General features: G+C 51.3%; 7 protein-coding genes across 7 annotated transcripts; 3 read left to right on the plus strand and 4 right to left on the minus strand.

The window, feature by feature from the left end:
• Positions 1-1,194: 1,194 nt before the first annotated feature.
• Positions 1,195-2,632, minus strand: K460DRAFT_273030 (uncharacterized protein; the record flags this gene model as incomplete). The annotated part of the gene is made up of 3 exons (XM_040927847.1): positions 1,195-1,862; positions 1,916-2,543; positions 2,594-2,632. The coding sequence occupies 3 exons, from the start codon at positions 2,630-2,632 to the stop codon at positions 1,195-1,197; spliced, it is 1,335 nt and encodes a 444-aa protein (XP_040793904.1).
• Positions 2,633-3,644: 1,012 nt separating this feature from the next.
• Positions 3,645-5,078, minus strand: K460DRAFT_362086 (Clavaminate synthase-like protein). Its single transcript, XM_040932577.1, has 3 exons — positions 4,899-5,078; positions 4,685-4,837; positions 3,645-4,619 (listed from the first exon to the last, which is right to left on the minus strand). The coding sequence occupies exons 1-3, from the start codon at positions 4,963-4,965 to the stop codon at positions 3,760-3,762; spliced, it is 1,080 nt and encodes a 359-aa protein (XP_040793905.1). The 5' UTR covers positions 4,966-5,078; the 3' UTR covers positions 3,645-3,759.
• Positions 5,079-5,222: 144 nt separating this feature from the next.
• K460DRAFT_373377 (actin-crosslinking protein) lies at positions 5,223-6,082 on the plus strand (the record flags this gene model as incomplete). Its single annotated transcript, XM_040934576.1, has 2 exons — positions 5,223-5,599; positions 5,650-6,082. 2 exons carry the CDS (start codon positions 5,223-5,225, stop codon positions 6,080-6,082), a joined length of 810 nt encoding a protein of 269 aa, XP_040793906.1.
• Positions 6,083-7,403: 1,321 nt separating this feature from the next.
• K460DRAFT_270563 (uncharacterized protein) lies at positions 7,404-8,639 on the plus strand (the record flags this gene model as incomplete). The annotated part of the gene is made up of 2 exons (XM_040927665.1): positions 7,404-7,754; positions 7,791-8,639. The coding sequence occupies 2 exons, from the start codon at positions 7,404-7,406 to the stop codon at positions 8,637-8,639; spliced, it is 1,200 nt and encodes a 399-aa protein (XP_040793907.1).
• A 176-nt stretch (positions 8,640-8,815) lies between these two features.
• On the minus strand, positions 8,816-10,203 carry K460DRAFT_373379 (S-glutathione dehydrogenase; the record flags this gene model as incomplete). The annotated part of the gene is made up of 2 exons (XM_040934577.1): positions 8,816-9,797; positions 9,848-10,203. 2 exons carry the CDS (start codon positions 10,201-10,203, stop codon positions 8,816-8,818), a joined length of 1,338 nt encoding a protein of 445 aa, XP_040793908.1.
• Positions 10,204-11,413: 1,210 nt separating this feature from the next.
• On the plus strand, positions 11,414-13,177 carry K460DRAFT_401374 (lysyl-tRNA synthetase; the record flags this gene model as incomplete). The annotated part of the gene is made up of 3 exons (XM_040936415.1): positions 11,414-11,726; positions 11,775-11,945; positions 11,994-13,177. The coding sequence occupies 3 exons, from the start codon at positions 11,414-11,416 to the stop codon at positions 13,175-13,177; spliced, it is 1,668 nt and encodes a 555-aa protein (XP_040793909.1).
• Positions 13,178-13,744: 567 nt separating this feature from the next.
• On the minus strand, positions 13,745-15,543 carry K460DRAFT_373381 (NADPH oxidase A; the record flags this gene model as incomplete). Its single annotated transcript, XM_040934578.1, has 4 exons — positions 13,745-14,625; positions 14,676-15,085; positions 15,132-15,386; positions 15,437-15,543. 4 exons carry the CDS (start codon positions 15,541-15,543, stop codon positions 13,745-13,747), a joined length of 1,653 nt encoding a protein of 550 aa, XP_040793910.1.
• Positions 15,544-17,928: the final 2,385 nt, after the last annotated feature.

Consider the following 17,928-nt stretch of genomic DNA (forward strand, 5'->3'; position numbering starts at 1 on the left):
TGCTAGTATACGCGAATTGCATGTTGCGCAGGTTTTAAGAAAAGTAACGAACAAATCACGTTATCCACATGTCCCCTCTAGAGCCTAACGTAACTTATTCATTACTTTTGTGTAAGCCCTTTGTTACCTTCCCTCGTAGCGAAGTAACAAGAGGGGGTGAATTTTTCCAGGATCATGTCATTTGATCATGTCATTAGAGAATGTTGATAAACTTGTTATTATTGATAAACACCTGGGCACTAAACTCCTTCTAGAATGGAATTTAATGTTGGCTGCGTACAACATGATCCAAGCATTCCTCACCGCTATGCAATATGCACCATGCAGCGCTCTCCCTCCGTCCGTTTTCCGACCCCAATCCTTCATCTCACATCAGCATAAACCCCATGCATCACCAGGACGTCGTTTAGTGAGCGAATGATTATGTCTCGATAAAAGCACGGCGGGAGGCGGCACCGGCTGTAACGGTCTGGTCTTCTTGGCTACCTCTTGGCACGTATGCTTGGCAGCATGCTTGTTAACTTACTTCCTTGCTAGAATGGGGCAGGGGGATCTGCTTTTCCTTGCAAGCGCGGGAGGAAAAATCCTTCGTTCGCGGGATGGGGGACTGGGGTGTTTCGGAGTGTCTACGTCAGTAAAGAGCATGGATTCATGTTTGGTCATCGATGGTGTGTATGACGTTAGATGTTCATTGTCGTGGCGGCGTGTTTATTGCGCTGGATGGAGAGATGGGGAGAATTGGGTGTATTTTTTGGATTTGCTGGGTGTTTGCGAAATTTGGGGCGCGTTATTGCGATCGTTGGTCTGGACGCGTCATGTACGAAATGTGGAGGTTTTGGTAGCGACGATCGCCACCATGCCCAGTGAGCCGTGCGAAGCGTACGGTGAAGAGATATTTGGCACGAGAGGGGTCAATGTACAATTGAATTAGGTATTAGCTTCAGCCTTCTATGTACATGATATTGTGCTTGTCCAAGCTTGAGACGATCAGCTTACTGAAATGCTCAATATAGTCCCCTGACTCCTTGAAATGCGAGTCAATGTTTGGTATCCGCAGATGTAAAAGCCAACAAAAGAAATCATTACAACTCCGGAAAATGCAACAATCATGAGTCTAGCAGGAACCATCATCCTGCTAGAGCACGGAGGTTCTCATCTGTAACTCCTGCTATTCCTTTCCAATTCCATGTAGATTTATGCCATGGCCGCAACCCCAAGCTTCTCATCTTCGGTTTTCTCAAACATTGTGTCTTCGAGCCACTTTGTAGCTTTCGCGCATTGCGAGTCGACATATGTTGTCCAGAGATGTGCGATCAGGTATTCGACGGCGAAGAACGTGGGGATAGCGAGGGCCCAGACGAACCAGTGCGAGGATCTTGGGATGTAATGCTCGATTGCATCACCCTCTCCGTTCTCTGGCTGTTCGACGTGATAAGGTTTGGTGCTCCAGCCGTAGATCAAGCGCGCGAGGCCGACCTTAAGGACTGTTCCGTGGGTGAGGTAGACGGCAAAGCTGTTGCGACCAACCCACATGAATATCTTGTTTGAGAACATGTTTTGCAGACTGGGCGAAAGCCAGATACCGGTAACCATGAGGTCCCACCCTAGGGCTGTGAATCGCTTGGGGTAGCTTGCCGCACCCTGGGGGATGAACCAGTCCCCGAGGTTCTTGAGCTGGATGGACCAGGTTGCCCATTCCCAGTGCTCTCCTGGGTAGCAAGCCACATACCAGCCAATGACGATGAGAAGCACTGTCGCTACCCGCCGAGCCCTAACACGGCTATTGACAAAGTCCCGGAAGCTTTTCTCGGATCCAACGTCGCAGAGGATGACGCCCCAGAGGAATTGGCACTCGAATGTCTCTGCAGGATATGTTAGTTATACATGTTGGAATTTGGAGGGAGATGATGCATACCCTTCTCAGGACTAGTTCGCATCCAATACCAGCAAAAGAGGACGAGGCATGTGAACAGACGCATGCGGAACTTCATGAAGACTGTCGCGAACAGAAGCACGTAGATGAGGAAGGCACCCTGCAACAAGGGAAGAAGGGCCCATTGGTGGTCATCATATTCGTTATTGGCGCCTGACCAAGCCCTCTGGAAGTTCTTGATCAGCCGTGGAAACTCAGTGTCGAGACCGCCGATATTGATGGGCACGGAACGCCGAAGCCAGTGAGAATCGCTTCGGTGAGCGACTTCGAACGCGCCGATCTGGGCAAAAGCCCACGCAATGACCAGAGCAATGGTCGCAGGCATGATAAGTCGTGGTGGGCGGCGAAAGGCTGACTTGCCCAGGGTCTCCAGCGCGGCTGGTACATTCCCGGATTTTGCCTGGCGGAGTGGTTTGATGGCGCAGACGTATCCCGTGAGAAAAGCAAACATTGTTACTCCGATACGGCCTTGCCATGGTAGTCGTAGAAATGGCAACTGAAGAAGTTGGGGCGCGGCATTCTCGTTATCGCGCGGCGACCATAGGCTGTAGTCCCACGCCCGGCAAAGATGTGTGACGACGACCCAGAACGAAGCGACTCCTCTGACACCCTGCGAATGTAAGAGACCAGCGACATTGGTACTGTGTGTAGAGTACGTACCTCTACCCATGTGACGTTTTGGCGGTTGTTGGAGGCCATCCTGTCTGTGCTAGAGTTGGGGTCCTTTGCTGAGAAGCAGGTGATGGTAGCGCGGGCAAGGGATGACGGTGCCTTTGTGAGAAATGACATGTGCATACAGACGGACACAAGCAGTAGCGAGGGGGGAACACGGAGCCCTATAAGAATGAATGACCGCGTTGATGGTGCTGGGAAACACAGAGGACCATTGAAGAGCGGCTGTGGCTAGCTATACAATAGAGCGAGCGAGCTGCCCTTGTGGCTGGTTAAGAAGAAGGAGGTTTTATTAAGTAAGTGCAAACCACCAGGGTGCAAGCAAGTTCCCCCATGCGAAGACGGGTAGTCGGATAGACAGCTTGGCATGATAGAGAGCCGTCTGGCAAGACACGCATTTGGTCTAATTGGCCTTGTTCCCTGGTATGGAAAACGGGGTGCCGAGTCTGTATCGCTTGGCCGCGTAATATCCCTTGGCACTGGACGATCATGTCGAAGCGTCGCCGGCTGTTTCATTGGGGACCACGACGCCTTGGCCGTGAGTGCGCAGTGGTGTTGGCCTGCTAGCAGCGGCAATGGAGACTGGGCACGTAATAAGGCCCCCGTAGTGCAGCAGCATAACAAGAGAGGCTTGCATGCCTGGTGGACGCATGCTGCTCACGCTGGAACAGGCAATCAGATGGTGGCGCAAGGACTGGGGGCGTCATTTACTAGGTGTAGCGCCAACACCCGTGCTGGGGTGTTGCGTAACGGGAGACGCGTTGTGATGAAGGCTTTGAGGAATGATGAACAGGAGGGGGGAGGGGGGAGAGAGGGGAGGAGATTGCGGAGATGAGGCTCTGCGTACGCCAGGGACGCACGCAGCAAGGACTGTCAGGCGCAATCCCTTTTTGCAACTCTCACCTCGTCTCCAGTTTGAAGGTTGACGAGGGCATAGGTAACCACATGTGGGCTCCGCTGCAGATGCAGCCAACTATGTAGCTAGCGTCACGAGCCACAGCAAACTCTTGTCAAACTAAGGGTTTTTGGACAAAGCCATCCGTCATTCCGCAGTGTCGCGTGGGTACTTTATCAGATAACGTGCATATTCGAGGTATCGGAAAAGGACAGGTGATGTCATTGTATCAGTTTCATTACAGCACGTCCTGCCAATCTCAGTGGTTCTTTTCTACAATCTCCTTGGCAAAAGCTGCAAAGTCTCGTTGCTCGTCCACCTTCTCCCACAAGTTCGGCTGCGTAAAGACGGCCAACGTGTTTCTCGCTACCTTGCCGCCAATGCCTGGCCCAGCGCCCCTCACAAAGTGTGGCACAGCCCTGAATTTGCCCCGGGTGATGACCTCGAGCGCCTCGCCTGTTTGGAATCCCAGGCAGTGGCGTGGGATACTGACCTTGGTGACTGCGCCTGTTCGCGAGTGAATATAAAGACCTGCTTTGGGATCAGGCGATCCATCGAGCTCCTTGAGGGGCGCGAAGGCTGAGCCTGTGGTGGGTACGTGGCTGGCCTCGTCGACAAACATGGCAGACGTCAGGCCCGTCAGGCAGCCGTGGTCGAGATGGGTGGCACACCAGTCGTCCTCGTCGCGGCTGGTCTCGCTTGATGAGCCATTACTATAAGACTCTGGGCTTGGAAAGTAGTGCAGCAGCCTGGCTTTGGTGGACACACTCGTCTTGACGACATGCTCGAGATAGCCCGTCTGATAGCCTTGGATGTTTGCTTCGGCGTACTTGTCGCACGCTCGGGCGACGAGTGCGGCAATGTCGACAATCAGAGTGCACAGCTCGCGGAACGTCTCCTCGAAGCCCGGTAGCATGTCCTGTGAGGGCCAGACGTTGGGTGCAGTGTATTCTGGGAACGAGGGGTACCGATCAGCAACCACTTGCTGTTGCTCTTCAAATCCACTTGCACAGTTGACGTAGTAAGACCCTTTGAGCGTGTCATATCGGCCATCCTTAAGAGTCTCCTTTCCACATGACCACCCAACAAGCCACTTTGACGCTGGAGATTCGAGTTTCCCTGTCAAGCTGTCAACCTCGTGCATGCCGATGATCCGACTTGGCTTTGGCTCTCTGCTTACTTACCTAGTTCTTCGGGTGATAGGCTTGCCAGGGCAGACGAGTAGGACAGGAGCTTGTGTCGGAGCTCGTGGAACTCTGGTGGCAGGTCTTTCACCACAATGATGCCGAGACTGGATGGGCCAAATGCCTCCTCAAGAAGGGCAAAGTCCACGTTGTCTATGAGACGGTCAGTCACTTGCCTCTGCACAGTAGCATGGGTACTTCGCAATGCACTCACTGTTCTTCAAATCTTCCAGGCCAACGGCGACAGCGTTTTGGCTGACGGCGCCATTTGCATCAGCCATGTCTGTATTGCTGCACGTATTTGAATATATGGATTCAGACTTGAGGAACTGACTAGCCAGTGGTTCAACAACTGGTACCCTCTACGAAGCCAAAACCTCCCGCTTTATCGTGATATGTAGCGCGTAAAAAACTGTCTTCGTCTGATGTTGACCATCAATCGCACCTGCCTGATTCGTCCTTTCGCGGCCGTCTCCGACCTGCCGATGCTCTTCTTTCCACATCCGACGCTTGGCCTCACCACCAACTTGTTATCGCCATGCCAAAAGCACTGCACTTCAAAGGCGACAAGAAAGTAAAGAAGCGCAAGAAGGCTGCCGGGCCATACGATGCAGAGGACGCGCCGTCGAAACAACTGAGCACCACAGCACCCGCAACCGACACTGGCGGGGACGATGATTCCTGGGTGAGCGCGGATGCGCCGAGCGACATTTCGGGGCCTATCGTGATTGTTCTTCCTACAGACACACCGGCCTGCTTAGCTTGTGATGCCAATGGCAAGGTCTTTGCGAGCACGTTGGAGAACATTGCAGAGGGCGATCTAGCAACAGCTGAGCCGCATGATGTGCGCCAGGTCTTCGTTGCCAATCGTGTCGCTGGTACAGAGAGCTTGAGCTTGAAGGGGCACCATGGAAGGCAAGAAGAGCCCTCCCACCCAAGTAGACACGTTCTAACGGCCTATATAGATATCTCAGCTGCAACAAGTACGGCATCCTGAGCGCAAATGCAACCGCCATCTCCCCAGAAGAATCCTTCCTCGTTATTCCTGTTCCCGATAACTCCTCCGCCTTCTCCCTCCAAACCGCACGCGACCAGTTCCTCAGCATCGACGAGTCCGCAACAAGTGGACCTGAGATCCGTGGCGACGCAGAGAGCATAACCTTCAATACGGCGTTTCGTATACGCATGCAAGCACGCTTCAAGCCGCGCCTCAAAGCCAACAAGGAAGAAAGGGCAAAGGAGAAGATTAGTCGCAAGGAGCTAGAGGAACTCATAGGGAGGAGGCTGGAAGATGACGAGGTCAGAAAGCTGAAGAAGGCGCGGCGTGAGGGCAATTTCCATGAGACTGCGCTGGACATGAAGGTCAAATCAAGTCACGACAAGTACGCCAGCATGTGATTATAACAACTACCCTGCTCGGTCCATCACCAACTTTTCACCCATCTGGATCGATCGGTACCTCAAAGGAGTTGTCGGAGCTTTCATGCCGCCCAACAAACGCCAAGACAAGGTGGATCTTCTCGCATGGTGGTGTAATACCGCTGGTTGCCATGATCACCGCCTCGTCGCTTCATGCGCCACTTCTTATCTAGTTTCAAAACAGCGCGCTACGGCTTCGTGCATCTTGTGTCGGGCCAGTGGATATATATCCGGCCAGACTGATCCACTGGGTAATTGAGGACAGGCCGTTACATCCGGAGCGGCAGAGGATTATACGGCCGTATTTTCTTGGCGCTCTGCTTTTCAGGCGTCATTGTCTAGGCTAGAAATCTGATCAGGACACTGCGAATTATGGATGTTACACTAACACGATCCCCACATGTGCCAAGTCTTCACGCACTGATGGTGAAATGGTGTCAAATCAACTTCTACTTTTACTTTTCACTCCTTTGATCTTCCCCATAGCCACTGGTTCACGGGAGACGGACAATCTTCAATACCATGTCCCGGATTCTGTATTCCAGTGCATTATTGTCGCTCCGAACAACAAGTTCGTCAGGTAATTTTTTGGCTTGATACATGTGTTTGTTATGTAGATGTCGCCTGTTCCCATACATAGTTTTATTCTCGCCGCCGCGTCGACGAGTTCTACTTGTTGAAGGTTAGGTATCGCATGTTCACAGAGACTATATATATATATATTGTCATTAGTGACTTCCAGGTACGTTCCAAACCATTTCACTGTTGAAGCCGTATGGAACGTTGGCTTCATCTAGCTAGGATCCGTGCAGGGTGACTCACAAAAAAACGTGCGGGCATAGAAACCGTAACGCAACTGCCATGGAAAGTAACTCGGGCAATCGCTAACTTAGACCTAATCCTCGACTTTCCACCACCCACAATACCTCACTCACCGGGTCCGAACATCAACCACTGACCAGGGCACTACCGTGAGCGATTGTAAAAGAGACCTCATCGTCAACGACCACTAAAGTCACGCTATTGCAGTACGATAATCAGACGTAGTTCAGACCACAGAACGCAATCAACACCAATACGACCTAGCGGGGCTCAAGAAGTAGCAAGATAACTATACTTCGACTTTCAAGAAGCATTTGTATATAAACCAAACGCTTGCTAACAGTGGGTTATTTCGAAAATCGTATTGTCTCTCACTTCGCGGCTCTTTACGATTTCCCGGAGGTTATCACACCCCAAACATACTTTGTCTACTTCATCGTCACAGCTCCACCTCCTCCTCCACGTCCTGCTCTCGGCCATGGACGAAACCCAATCATGGACATTCGAATCCGCCCTCGTACCCATCATATCCACCCTCCTCGCCTTCGCATACGGTCTCTATCTACTCGCATATCCCCCGCAGTATAAGAAACTCAGCATTCTGCTCTTAGGACTTCCAGTCACTTACGCCTTCATCCATCAACTCGATTTGGCGCCAAACTGGACAGTATGCGACACCTTCGGCCGCTTCCTGTACATCTGGTACGCTCACATGAGCTACGAAGTGCTCATATTAGAATTTACGCCCCCCGTTGGAAAAGAGAAGGAGGGATGGACGGCCAGAATGAGAGAAGCGTATAAAGTGCTCTTTGACCGGAACCACACGCAAGTCTTGGAAAGGGATGGAAAAGGAGGCGGAGCTCAGCTAGCGAAGACGATTTCTACAAAGCACGGTTACGGTTCCAGGTGGCAGTTTGTGGCGTACCATTGCGTAAAAGCGAGTGCCTTGTACTTGGCTATGGCAGCATGGGATGCGTACGAGTCATTCCTCTCCACCACCCGTAGCGTCGCCTCTACGCGTGAGCAAGCCTACTTTTTCCGCCGACTTGCGTCTTCTTCATCGCCTCTCAACACACGCGAAATGTACTTTCGCCTTGAAACAGTATTCGATTGGTGTATAATCAGCATGGTCCTCTACGAAGCATACCACTCCCTGTGTGCTGTGCTGTTCGTCGGTATCCTACGCCTCGACATGCCGTCCGAATGGTCCTTATCATTATGCGGTGGTGTGGCCGAGGCATGGAGTGTACGCCGGTACTGGGGCAAGCATTGGCACAATTACATTTACCACTCATTCTCCGCGCATGTCAAGATCGTTACGAGGGGGTGGCTGGGCCTCGGAAGAGGGAGACTCGAGACGCGACTTGTTGAGAATGGACTGGTGTTCTTGGTCAGTGGGCTCATGCATAGCCTTGTGCGGTGGCAGCAGGACCCTGATGGAGATGTGTGGTGTATTACAATCTGGTATGTTGCGCAAATGCTGCCAATTGTTGTTGAAGACGTAGTCCAGATTGTCTGGCACTACTTTAGGCAGAGGGTGGGCATTAGCGGAGACGACAGGCGAGTGGATACTTTAGAGACATTGGTGGGATATGTGTGGGTGTTGGGCTGGTTCATGTGGAGTGTGCCCAAGTATATTCATACGAGCGATGCGTGGGCGGAGGACAATTTTAGGGGGAGATATGCAGCTAGTTGGGAGGAAGTGTATGGCTGAGCTAGGGAGGACATGGAGTAGGAATGATATGGACTTGGTGAATTAAATCTTCCTAAAGGAGCAATTTGTGACATGGTTCACCTGACATTCTAACCGGCCTAGATGATCGAACACCTATATAAGCTACTATACTACATATTTGCCAACACCAAATGCTCTACACCTCTCCTAGTTCACTAATATCTCGTCAAGGGCGGGCTACCCTTGGAAGCTGGGAAACTCCACTTCGTCTCCGCAAACACCTTCTGCATACCGTCCTCCTTGTTCTCAAACTTGTAATACACCTTGTCCAAATCTTCAAGACGTACGCGGTGTGTAACCATATTCTCCGGCTTGATCTTTTTCTCTTGGATCATCTTTAGCAGTGATTCCCAGTAAAGATGCACAGGTGCTTGGCCGTTGCCGATGAGGCGGATACCTCGCTCCATGAGCGAGCCGATGTTGAAATGATTGGTGAATCCAACGTATACACCGGTGATACCGCAGCTGCCGAAGTTTCGTGTGCTGGCGATCATTTCGTTGACGATTTCGCTAGTATCTGTCTCGAGGCCCAACATCATCTCGAAGTAATGGGCCCATCCCTTTGCGTACTCGCCAGCCGCAGCCTCGATGCTGACGTCTGGGCCGCGATCGTTGCACATTTTCTTCAATACACTTGTCACCGACTCGCCTTTGCTTAGCTTCGAGAAGTCGATGGTCTCGATATGTGGGTATGTGTTCTTAATGAAATCCAACCGCCAGTTCGAGTCAATGATGATCACCTTAGATGCACCGTTGAGAAGAGAGAATTCCGCTGCCATTTGTCCGATGGGACCGCCACCCCAGATAGCTACGACATCTCCCTTCTTTACACCCGTGTCTACGACGGCGTGCCACGATGTGCAAAGCACGTCGGAGAGGAAAAGGCCTTGCTCATCTGGAACATCATCTGGAAGAGGGAGGAGGTTCACGTCGCCGTAGGGTACACGGGTGTATTCGGATTGGCCACCGGCGAAACCACCCGTAAAATGTGAATAGCCGAACATTCCAGCTGTTCGACCGCCGTACATTGCGTTCTCGATCGTGTTGGAGTTTGTCTTCTCGCATTGTGACGAGAGCTTCTGCTTGCAGTAATAGCAGTCACCGCAAGCAATTTGAAATGATGCAACGACGCGCTGGCTATAGGATGATTAGCCACGCAATGGCTGCAGAACATGATATTAACATACCCCTTCTGGAATTTTGTGATCTCGCTGCCGACATTGTCCACAACACCGCAGAACTCGTGTCCAAGAATGTCGCCTTTCTGCATTTCCACTACGCTCCCGTGGAGCAAGTGAAGGTCTGAGCCACAGACCGTGGTTCCAGTGACCTTGACAATGACGTCGCGGGGCTCGAGAACCTTTGGCTTCGGGGTGTCGATGATTCGGACATCGTTCTTACCAAACCAGGCCAGCGCCTTCATCGATTCCGAGTAATCGGCTGTGGACTCGTCGTTGCCAGGGTTGGTAACGTTTTGTGCGGTTGTCGCATTATCGCCGTGGCCAATAACCTTTTCGACCTGGCGGGCTGCTTGGGACATCATCTTGGGCGAAAGTGACTGCTCGTAGCTATGACTGCAATGTGGGGTATCGAAGAATTTTGGAAACGGTGAGAGAAGTAGGTTTGAACTCAATTGGAAGAGGAAGTAATGGGAGACGCAAGGAAAGACCTACTTTTGAATAGCTAACAAAGACAAAGACAAACCTATGACATAGCTACAACGTCTGATATTTCAATGCCGAAGCTCGCCCTCAACTACCGCGGACCAGTCGTATATTGTTCGCCCTGGTAGACTCGCTTGGAGGGGCTAGCCTGACGACGTCATGACCTCTGAGAACGGCTTTAAGTCCGCTACAAATATGCAGATTCGGATTGCCATGTGGTGTAGATCGAAGTTTGGAATTTCGCATAATGTCATGTTGATGTAATGGCGGGGCAGTTGGGCGAGAATTGACCGTTGGAGCTAGCACCTGAAGTCTACCTAGGCAACCATGTCCTGTCAGAGTGAATCACGTCGTGCCGACCGAACGCCCGAGCAAGCCCATACTTCACTAAAAGGTATTCAGGGTCGTGAGAAGACAGAGTACAGTGTCTTAGACGCTTCGAAATCCTGTTGCTTGTTGAACAGCTTGACCAAGAGCCAACTGTCTGTGCAAAATTGTTAACAATCCCGCTTTACAGGGCGTCGCAGTTGCTAACCAAACCCCTACTGAAATCAACCTCCACTGCTCTCCCAAAAGTCTTGTTAATGCCTATCCCACCGTACTCTGGTTTATCCACCTGCTGCTCACCAAGTAGGCATTTTTTGAGAGCGAGCGGCCCAAGCTCCTTCCACGTGATCGCTTAACTTTTGAAGCCAAAGCTTGAGAAGTTTGCAGTCTCCTCTCTCTCTCTCACCTATGATGCACTGCACATGTGGTGAAGCTACTGGTTCAAAGGCAGCAATGATCTTGCGGCAGGTAAGTCTACATCCCTTCTCAATTGGTGTTGGTTATACATTCCAAGCATATATGACTCTATGGCCACCCTGGCTCGACCATGAGCCCTGGCTATCGAGCTCTGTACGCTTCGTGAAGTACCCATCCTACACTTTCAGCTACCCAACGCAATGATGATTCAGTACAACCTTAGAACCGTTGCGAATGACGCTCTAGGGCGGATGACTTCACAGCTTCACCCTATCTGATACTCCCACCTTTTATCCATACATTCGTCTTCTCCATGGTGAATGGAAGCTAACATAATAAGACATCATGAGCAGATACTCTCTGAATTTTCTCCGACCATACCTCTATCGAGCTACCGCACCCGCCAGACCTGAGTATGCGCGAGCATACGTCTCTGTTCAGAGACGGTATGCCCAGACGGTAGCCGCAGAAGACTTCACCGGCCCACACGATGTCGAGAAGCAGAAAAGGCTTGATCAGTTGAGGAATGTGAAGCCGCTAGGCGATTATCATCCACAGCTAGTTTATCCTACTGGCGCAGAAAGCTTGTCACTTCGCGACTTCCATGCGAAGTATGAAGGCATCCAGGAGACCAAGTCAGACATTGTCTCTGTGTTTGGTAAGATTGTGTGACACGTAGAGATGGTAGTAGTTCTGACAGGTTTAGGAAGGGTGCGTTCAGTGCGTTCACATGGCTCCAAGCTGATGTTCCTAGACATCGAAAGGGACACGCAGCGACTACAGGTCATGGTGGAGCTGAAAAAGCTCATAGCACAAGATGACCTCAGTGAGGAATTCAAGGGCTTCAAGAAGATTGCGAGGATAGGGGACTGGGTTTGTGAGTGACGCATATTCCTAAAAATCCAGTCGTAACTAATGTCAGTAGCCATTAAAGGAACCCCTACAAGAACGTCTACAGGCCAGCTCTCAGTTTTGGCCGCCGAAGTACCTCAAATTCTTGCACCCTGCCTACACCACATTCCCGAGAAGATCGATAACGCTGAGGCGCTTGCTCGACGACCTCACATCCACCAGCTTACGAGCGATGAACCCAGCGACATTCTCAGACTCCGCGCGTTAATCTATGATTACGTCCGGACATACTTCATACAAAGTGGGTTCTTGGAGGTGGAGACACCCATCTTCGATGTTAATGCTGGAGGTGCTATTGCGCGGCCATTCGAAACCATCGCGAATGAGCTGTCCAGTGTACCTATCAGACTTAGAATAGCACCCGAGTTGAACCTCAAGCGGTTGATAATTGGAGGCCAGGACAGGATATTCGAGATTGGTCGTGTCTTCAGAAATGAGGGTGTTGACAATACTCACAATCCGGAATTCTCTACGTGCGAGTTTTATGAGGTTGGGGCAACTCTTCCTTCGGTTATCGCAAGAACAGAGCAATTGATACACGGTCTGCACACTGCAATCGAGTCGCTGAGATCCACGTACTTCCCGTCACTGGCAACACCAGAAGGCATCGACTTCTCCCATCCGTTTGCGCAACTGCCTTTCATTCCTACGATTGAGAAAGCTAGTGGTCGCAAGCTACCTGATTTATCCTCACCAAACGCGACTAAGGAGCTCCTTGAGATGTTCAAAGACCTTGACATCATCATACCTCCGAATCCTACCCTCCCACGCTTGCTCGACACCCTCGCCGAACAATACATCGAACCCCTCTGCGCAAACCCGACATTCATTACCCACCACCCTGAAGCTCTCTCCCCCCTCTCAAAATCCTTTGTCGACCCCGTCACCAACCAACGCGTTGCCTTCCGCGTTGAGCTCTTCATCCACAGTCGCGAATACGTCAACGCTTACGAGGAGGAAAATTCGCCGTTCGAGCAACGACGGAAATTCATGCAGCAACTCGAGTTACATCCTGAGGGAGAGGGTGCGATCGATGAGAGTTATCTTGAGGCGTTGGAATGGGGGATGCCACCTACCGGGGGTTGGGGATGTGGGTTAGACAGACTAGTCATGTTGTTTGCGAGTAAGAAGAGGATTGCAGATGTATTGCCTTTTGGGACGTTGAGGAACGTTGTTAGTATTGCAAAGCATAAATAAGAGATCTGTCTGGATGTGGTGACTAGAACCAGTCTCAAGTCAATCACCTCTCTCTAGACAGTTTGTGAATGACTTTGATCCACATCTTGTGTTGATTCGTTGCTTCTGGCATGATCTGTGTGTCAACGTCTGTTAGAAGGAGGGCGCATGTGACCTCGTGACTGATCGAGTGGTTCGAGGACCGTTCGATGCTGCTGTCTTGGCAGATATGCATGCCGGCAACAGCTGGCGGCAACGAGTGCGGAAATAAATTATTAATGCTACACGAATCAGATTTGAAGACGAAGATTGGAAAGCATATGGATACTAATGATACATTGCTTTCTTATATGAGTGGTCTTTCGTTGTCATGCATGCATATAGACATGTGAAAATAGTAAGACGTGGAGAAATTTCACATTTGTAGACAGATATCTGAAAACAGGTAAACTCGTTATGGTGCCGGCTGGGATTTCGCAGCTCGACTATGTGCTCTGGGAAAAAACGTTGCTAACGTGCACCGATGCGTTGGTATCATCGTCTGCGTCTCTTCCGCCCTGCCGTTTTGAAATTTGTCCCTTCTTTCTTCTAGAAATGCTCCTTCCAGAACTTGAAGTTCACTTCCTGACATGTCGCTTGCTTGCATGCCTTCTTGATAGTCCTTGCAGCTACATTCGGACCGCAAAAGTACACACCAACCTCCGTCCTCAACGTGCTCTCTAGCCCATTCATGTAAGTCCGATCCAGAATGCCATCGCGCATACCGCACAACAAGCGATGGAAATCTGGACGGCCAAAGTTCGTTCTTGATTTCAGCTCAGTTAGCGGATCTTTGTCCGTACCTACGGAGTTCAGGACGATGTTTTGCGCAGTATTGGCGTCCATCTTCTGCGTAAGATAGGTGTGGATACGCAGGAACTGGTCGCCGTCCGATCCGCCAAGAGATTGTGCTTCGAGTGACGAAAGCAGCGTCTGAAACCATTCGAAAGATGACGTGTCCTTACAGACCCAGATGAATTCTACGCGGCGAAGGCGCTTTGGCGGATTCGGGCTAAGGCGGAGGTGGTAAATCGACTTTAGGATCGAAGCCCACGGTGTGACACCAATACCAGTACCAATGAGGACTGCGACTTCGTTCTCGAAAACATCTTCAGCAGGCGCTCCGTAAGGTCCGTCGATTCGCAGAGCCGGCATCTTTTGGCCGTGCTGTAGAGCGATTTCGTACATGCCCATAGGGTCGAGCTCGTCATAGAGTTTTGATTGCGATTGACCAGCGCCAAGAGCATCGGCAAGAGCGCGGGTGAAGTCACCAACCTGGCGGACGTGAATGGAGACGTATGGATCATGTGGGCATGAGGTGATCGTAAATGGATGCCACTGGTGGTAGCTAACTTCTGGGCAGTTCAGAAAGAGCCATTGTCCGGGCTTGTACTTCATGCTAGGCTTGGTAAATTGGATCTCAACAGCATCTACTCATTGTTAGCTTTATAATCTATGAGTGGCGAAGAGCGCTGCTTACCGTAGGGGTGGCGGACGACCTTGACGATCTCAGTTTGCCGCCGACAGCGAATCTCTCGATATAGACGATCGAAGAGATACAAGCCGCCACCAACAAGCTCCCATCGCCATCCCTCGTAGCCAATGCAATGGGTCCAGAAATTATTCTTGTCGAATGGAGAGAAGGCGGGAGCTGTGTCACGAACAAAGCAGCTAGTTGCGTGCGTGTACATACCAAGCAGGAATGGAATGAATAGATGGTGAGTGTACCAGAAGGTCTCGAACGACTGTTGTCGGATCCTATGGTGGGCGGTGGTGTAGATCAAAAGCATGCAGAACAACATTATGTGGCCAGTAATGCCGCCAGCTTCGGTGTAATGGATCTGAAGAGCGATTTGAGGTCGTACTTGCGTGCGCTCAACATTGTAAAAGCTACCATCATCAGTTTGGACCAAATTGGGGGAAACAAAGAGCTTACTTGACATAATGTGCCGATGTGTGTACGACCGTAAAGAAAAGCATAGCATATGCTACTTGTCGGTGGAACCATTGTGACTCGTCAAGCGGTAGCCATCGCGCTTTCGGCCTTAGCCAGCGAAGAATGTTTCTGCACATGGGCATCACGATGACCATGGTGTCGACTGACAAAACCAAACCAGCACCTCGTGAGATCCATACTGAGTACTGAAGAGCATTGAGCGGAGCCAAACGGATGTCACCTGCTTGTTTCCACCTATTCGATGTCAGCCTCCGCCGTGCGTCATGACGGTGAACAACTCTTACCATCCTATCGCGAATAATGCCCAGTGGAAACCCCAAAAGAAGAAGTGGAAAAGGAATTTCTGCGGTCGGATTTGCCGAGCTAGAACGCTGCCACCGCTTGCTCCCATCGTGGAGTGTTTTCGTGCTGATCAATATGAGCGTCCTTCTATAGTACGAGCCAGGCGCCAGGCATCAACTAATGCACCACAGGGCGTCCGTTCAACGGCGATTAGAACAAATATTAAAGAATGTACGTGTAGAGAAAGCGAACTTCAGCCGGGTAGGAAGGAATCCAGTCGAAGTTCGACCCGGCCAGCCAGATACGAATTGAAGAAAAGAATGACGGCGTCCAGAGACGGGCGGGGCGATGTGTGAGGTAAGAGGGAGTGGAGATGAGAAGGGCCCAAGGCTTTTAGGGCACCAAGGGTATTAGAGCGTTGAGTCTTGGAACAAACTGGGACTACAGGTGCAGGTCGGATGGATATCGAAAGAGCCGTGCAAGACAGGGTAGGGCGGCACGCTGTGCTGAAACCGACAGGCCTGTGCAGGACGGGTGTGGCTCAAACCGATATCCCCGATGGTTTGCTGTATAACAGCTGGATTAAGGCGGATGACAGTTGTAAGGACCAAAAAGGGTATGAATTCGGAAGAGAATAAGGCGCCGCCAAATCCTTGGAGCCTGCACAAGAGCCGTAAATTGGCGAAATGGTGGAAGGGTGTGCGGCTATGCGTTGAACGCCGGGTGTGTTAAGAGCGTCTCAAACCTGAAGCGCTAGGCACACAACCATGATATTCTTGCAGGCCAGGGGATACCTCGGGAACCTCAAGATCGCCTACTACAAGTCGCAGCAAATGCGCTGGTATGCTGGTACGCTGGTATGTTGGTATGCGGCGAAGCGAGTATGGGTTCGCAGGATGAATTCGCAGGGCAACTTTTGCAAGGGTGGTTTTAGGGAATTTGTGGGATGAACTTCGCTCAGCGATCGCTGGATCTTGGTGCAAATAGTTTTTGAAGGTATGCCTATGCCGTCGCAGTATTGTGTGGCAAAGGTAATCGGGAGTCGAGTAGTGCCTCCAAAGTTTCCTGATGGGGTGTTCTGATACGCCTGGATGTGCTGAGACGATACGTGTTAGAGGCCGTGACGTGGAGCGACGAAGACGTACGTTGGGTACGTGGGAGAAATGCAACGACAGCGGTTTTTCCAAAAACTTCGTTACAGGCAAAGAGCTAAGATGTGATCGCCAAAATCACAGTTTTGATGGTGAGGGAACTGAGCGCATTCAAAGTGGCGGGTCGGCTCCTCCTAAACTACGGCCCCTTGCGTAGTAGAAGCACTGCACTTGCACAGAGACGTGCAGGGCCGCAGAAGCGACGCTGGTGCGAGCTTGTCATGACTTTGCCGTCGGTCCCGCCGAAGCGTGAGGACTGGCCCTGAATTCGATCTTCTTGAAGCCACTCAACGATGTGGTTGGCAGCACACAAGCAGGTGGGTAGCCTCGGCGGCACGTCGAGAGCCAATCTGAGCGAGCCGCGAAGCGCCCATGGAACCCCCACAAAGTGCGAGCCTGGTGTTGAGCTGTGCTGGCTGCAGGTGTACAAAGATCTAGCTGCTATTTTGGGATGCCCTTCAAAGGTCGGCTGCTGGCGGATGGCGAAATGGCATATGGACCTCGTGGCTGGCCTGCCATCACAGCGGATTTCGCTAGCTTGCCCTAGGGCTGTGATATTGCGAGCGGTGTGCATTGCAATCGCGGCCGAGAAGCATGATTTGGGTCATGTGATGGGAGATGGCGGACTTCTACTGCCGCGTGATTGTGTAGCGGCGCTCTACTCCAAGAAACGCGATCGATAGAAGCGGACTACTATGGCTCCTTCTACTGGTCGATTGTAACTACCGTCAAGTTCCACATGGGGAGATGGCCATCTCGTATCTGATGCCCAGTCTTGCCTTAACATATCGCCATCTTTACACCCTTCAAACAACATCAGGCCTGTTTTCTGAAATCAGCCTTCAGTACGACACGTCCACTTGGATCAGCCACCAAGACCCTCCTGCACGTTCCTAGACATTCTACAATAGGCTCGCAGAAAGCTTAACGCCCACCAAGAACTGATACTGAACGAGTATCGTACCACTTTGTTTACGTCAACGGCTGCCGTGCCTGGACATGCTCAGGGTGGGGACATGAACGGCCATGGAACAGCTTCTGAGGTAAACTTTGTCGTACGATGTTGTTTGATGAGCGCGCCTGAGATGCTAGGAGCCCTTCGATATGATCTTCCATGCACGGTTGATCAGATAGCCGGTTTAGCGGCATCCTGGCCTGGGGCACAAAAGAGAAACCGGGACTGAGGTATCCGTGAGGCTGCGAGTGCAACCGTGCCGCTCGTAGTACATCTGCCTTGGTAACAAGATCCATTTGGGGGGTCCTCAGGCGGTTTCGATTTTGCCTCACCACTGAAGGATTCCAATTGGGAGGGTCGGAACGCACAAAGCCTTGAGTGGCCATGA

This window comes from Cucurbitaria berberidis (assembly GCF_010015615.1).
Source record: "Cucurbitaria berberidis CBS 394.84 unplaced genomic scaffold K460scaffold_1, whole genome shotgun sequence".
Lineage (NCBI taxonomy): Eukaryota > Fungi > Ascomycota > Dothideomycetes > Pleosporales > Cucurbitariaceae > Cucurbitaria > Cucurbitaria berberidis.

Excerpts from the sequence above, each read along its gene's own strand:
- K460DRAFT_362086 (XM_040932577.1), bottom strand. The coding sequence starts at position 4,965 with ATGGCTGATGCAAATGGCGCCGTCAGCCAAAACGCTGTCGCCGTTGGC. Across the intron at positions 4,838-4,898 it reads CCTGGAAGATTTGAAGAACA|ACAACGTGGACTTTGCCCTT; the intron begins GTGAGTGCATTG and ends ACCGTCTCATAG. Across the intron at positions 4,620-4,684 it reads CCTATCACCCGAAGAACTAG|GGAAACTCGAATCTCCAGCG; the intron begins GTAAGTAAGCAG and ends ACAGCTTGACAG.